The 3,198-nt window shown below is 38.9% G+C and overlaps 1 protein-coding gene across 1 annotated transcript in view; it reads left to right on the top strand.

Annotated features, from left to right (window-relative positions):
• The window catches only part of LOC103481055 (protein kinase C and casein kinase substrate in neurons protein 2-like), an 11,708-nt gene that overhangs the window by 2,287 nt on the left and 6,223 nt on the right, over positions 1-3,198 (top strand). The window contains exons 2-3 of the mRNA XM_008436308.2: positions 2,441-2,499; positions 2,596-2,752. Coding sequence (XP_008434530.1) covers positions 2,443-2,499; positions 2,596-2,752 — 214 coding nt within the window. The 5' untranslated portion in view covers positions 2,441-2,442. The remainder of the gene's footprint in view (positions 1-2,440; positions 2,500-2,595; positions 2,753-3,198) is intronic.

Below are 3,198 nucleotides of genomic sequence, written 5' to 3' on the forward strand. Positions count from 1 at the left end.
ATTTTTATTTTTTTTTTTTCAAATTTCCAACTTTTGGAGCTCAGGACCAGCATTTCTTCCTGCCACCTTCCCAGGCCAGGTTGGTGGAATCAACCCCCCCCCCCCAACTGCGGTTGCCTAGCAACGACCTGAGTAACTGGCACAGCAGTTTCCAGTTTAAGCCTCAAAACTGCTAAAAATAATTAAAAAACAAAAAGTTGAGAAAACTGGACAAAGCAGGAATGGTCACTCCACCAGTCTGGAAGTATTTCAGATATTTAAAACAAAAAAACTAATAAATAATTATGGATATCAACTGATATAAAACGCCATGACGCATAGAAATTAAGCTAGCTAGTTAGCTAGTTAGCTAGCACCCTGCAGAATAAAGTCGTAGTAAAGTGAGAATTAAAGTTGTGAATATTTCACCAACTCAAATTTAAGACTCTTTAAGGCATGTTGAATAAAAATTATGACTTGTATGTAATGTCCATTCAGCTGGAGATGAATTTCCACTAAGCTGTGAGACACAAAAAGCTAGCTAGTTAGCAATGTTAGCAGTGAGTTAGTGGTAGCCTCAAACATTTAGCTGTCTGTGTGCGACTCAAACGTTTGCCTGACAGAAAAGCCTAGCGAGAAAAAAATTAAGACAAAATTTAAGATCTGTGATCAACGTATTTAATGTCAACTTCCTTTTTTTAAAAAGTAAGAGATTTGAAGCTGTTCACTTGAGACGAATTGCAGCCACAGAATCCAGTTTGTGTTTTTCTTCTGAATGAACCAGATTACTGGATCTGTTTGTGTTTTAAGGTGAACTGTGTCCATGCTGCCATCTGTACAGCGCCACCTGTTGGCAGTCAGGTGTCCAGTCTGTGTATGTTTAGCTGTTCTTTACTGTGGCCATAAAAGCTGCTCTCATATCCCGTTTTAGCTGTGGGAAGGAAAACGGAGCAGCTTTGATATGAAACGCTGTATTTTATGTCCTGCCTCTCGGCTCTTTGTGTTCCTCTCCTGAGGAATCCTGATCGTTTAAACACGTCGGCTGTGAAAATCTGTGCTGTTATTTCAGCTGTTTGACTGAAACGGTCAGAGAAGAAGAGACTGAATGCATTAAACTGCAACTTCACCTGCAGAGAAAAAATGACTGTTTCCTCACAGTCACAACAAAAACAAGAACAAATATTAAATATGAGGAACTCCAAGTTCATATTGTTGCATTTAAAGTGACGAGGGGAAAATTAAAGTCAATTTTAAAGTGACGGAAAAGTAAATGTAGCGGCTAAAATCCTATATTTTAGGCTACTGGTGGTCGTTGTTGAAAGGCGTTGGTTTTACGTGCGCTCAATTAAGATTCAGGATGCCGATCTTTTCGTTTGACATAAATAAAGTCATTTATTGCCAGTACAAATGTCCATTGTCTCACCGTTTCCATTTAGATACACATAAATTCGACATACATCCAAAATCAACCACACCTGAACAGAATCATGGTTGACCTTAAATAACCTATCCCCCATCAGACACTCAGAACTCAAAATAAATACGCCCCCTGGTGGCGATAAACCCAAGAAAGAATAAATGGCTCCTACAGTAAATCTGATCCCATCTGGACCCGGACGCCTGCAGACGGCTGACACAACGGTCACCACGCTCTCACCGTTCAGGATGAAAGTTTCTGCTCTTCTTTTCTAAAAGAGACTAAAGTTCAACTTTCTGTCTCTAAAAAACCCCCAAAACACTCAAATCAAACCAATTAAATAGTCAATAGTCATTTTGTTTTTTATAGGAAAGAGTTGATATTCATCGTAGATACAAAACATGAGAACAATTTTGCACGTTTGCTATATTAAAAGAAAAACATCTTGTTTTCAAATCCCTTTGGGTTCAAATTTATTTTCACCTATAAGCAGAATTTCTTTCCAAACACTTACTGCATTTAACTCAGTTTAATAAATGAAATTAAAGCTGATTTAGCTGCAGATTTTCAGTAAAAGTCTCTGGATAAACATGTTCTACTGATTATAAACACTTGGTTATAAAAATTATTTTATTATTGTAAGAAAATGATGTTGGTGATAATTTTACCCTGATTAAAAATAAAAGTTTTAACATTTTATTTAAAGGTGTCAGCATAAGACTGACTTAACAACATGGACACTTTATAAATGTTTGTTATGAAGTGACATCCAGTAAATAATGAAACTTTTAATGCAACTTTGCATTAAAAGTTTCATTATTTAGCAAATGAAACTCTGAAGTAATCAAACATTTATAAAGTCTCCTTCATGTTGTCAGTCTGAAACTCGGCTCTTCAAATAAACTTTATCAAACTTTGCATCTGCAGCTCTGACAGACGGGACAAATTTGGATCATTATTGAATTGCAGTTACGGGGCCACAGTCGGCCCCCGGGCCTCGTGTTGGACACCCCCGACATTAACAGAGGTTTACTTTGTTCCTAGAAATGGCGAGCCAACCAAAGGAACCGCTGGAGGATCCCAAGAGGCAGAGCTTCTGGATGGTGACGATTATTCAGCAATATCATTGATCAGTTTCTGATCGGTTCTCAATTCCGACTCGTAAAGCGAATCTCTGCGCTGCTTCCGTTTCCACCCAGCCTGGGAACTACGGGCGCACGGTGCAGAGGACGGACCAGTCCTTCCAGGCCTGTAACGACATCACGGCCTGCTTCCTGGAGCGAGCCACGGTGGAGAAGCTGTACGCGCAGCAGCTGAGCCAGTGGAGCAGCAGGTGGAAGGCCATCATGGATTCCCGTGAGTCAAACGCCTCACGGCTTCTTCCCCAACCTCAGCAGCACTGCTGCAGCAAACGTTTTCATTTGTGCCGGTCATTTTAGAGATATTAGTAAAAAAGTTTCTTCAAAACAAAAGCAGCACAAACAAAAAAATTGCAGCACAAAGTAGCTGAGTAGATTAGGTTGACCTCTGATGACCTCTAGAAACATTTATTTATATTTTCAAAATGACTGCGGGACAAATAGTTAATTCAGCAGACGTCTCTCAAGATGTCGGAGAATATTGCTATTAGGTGAATTATTGATAAACCAAGCAGATAGTTTAGATTTACACAGCTACATTTTTACATTAGCTTCCACTAAATAGATTTGTTGTTGCTCTTTAGCATTAGCTTCAACTAAATATTGTTATTGTTGCTCTTTAGCATTAGCTTCAACCAAATATTGTGTTGTTGCTCTTTAGCA

The sequence above is a fragment of the Poecilia reticulata genome, linkage group LG19, assembly GCF_000633615.1.
Source record: "Poecilia reticulata strain Guanapo linkage group LG19, Guppy_female_1.0+MT, whole genome shotgun sequence".
In the NCBI taxonomy this organism is placed as follows: Eukaryota; Metazoa; Chordata; class Actinopteri; order Cyprinodontiformes; family Poeciliidae; genus Poecilia; species Poecilia reticulata.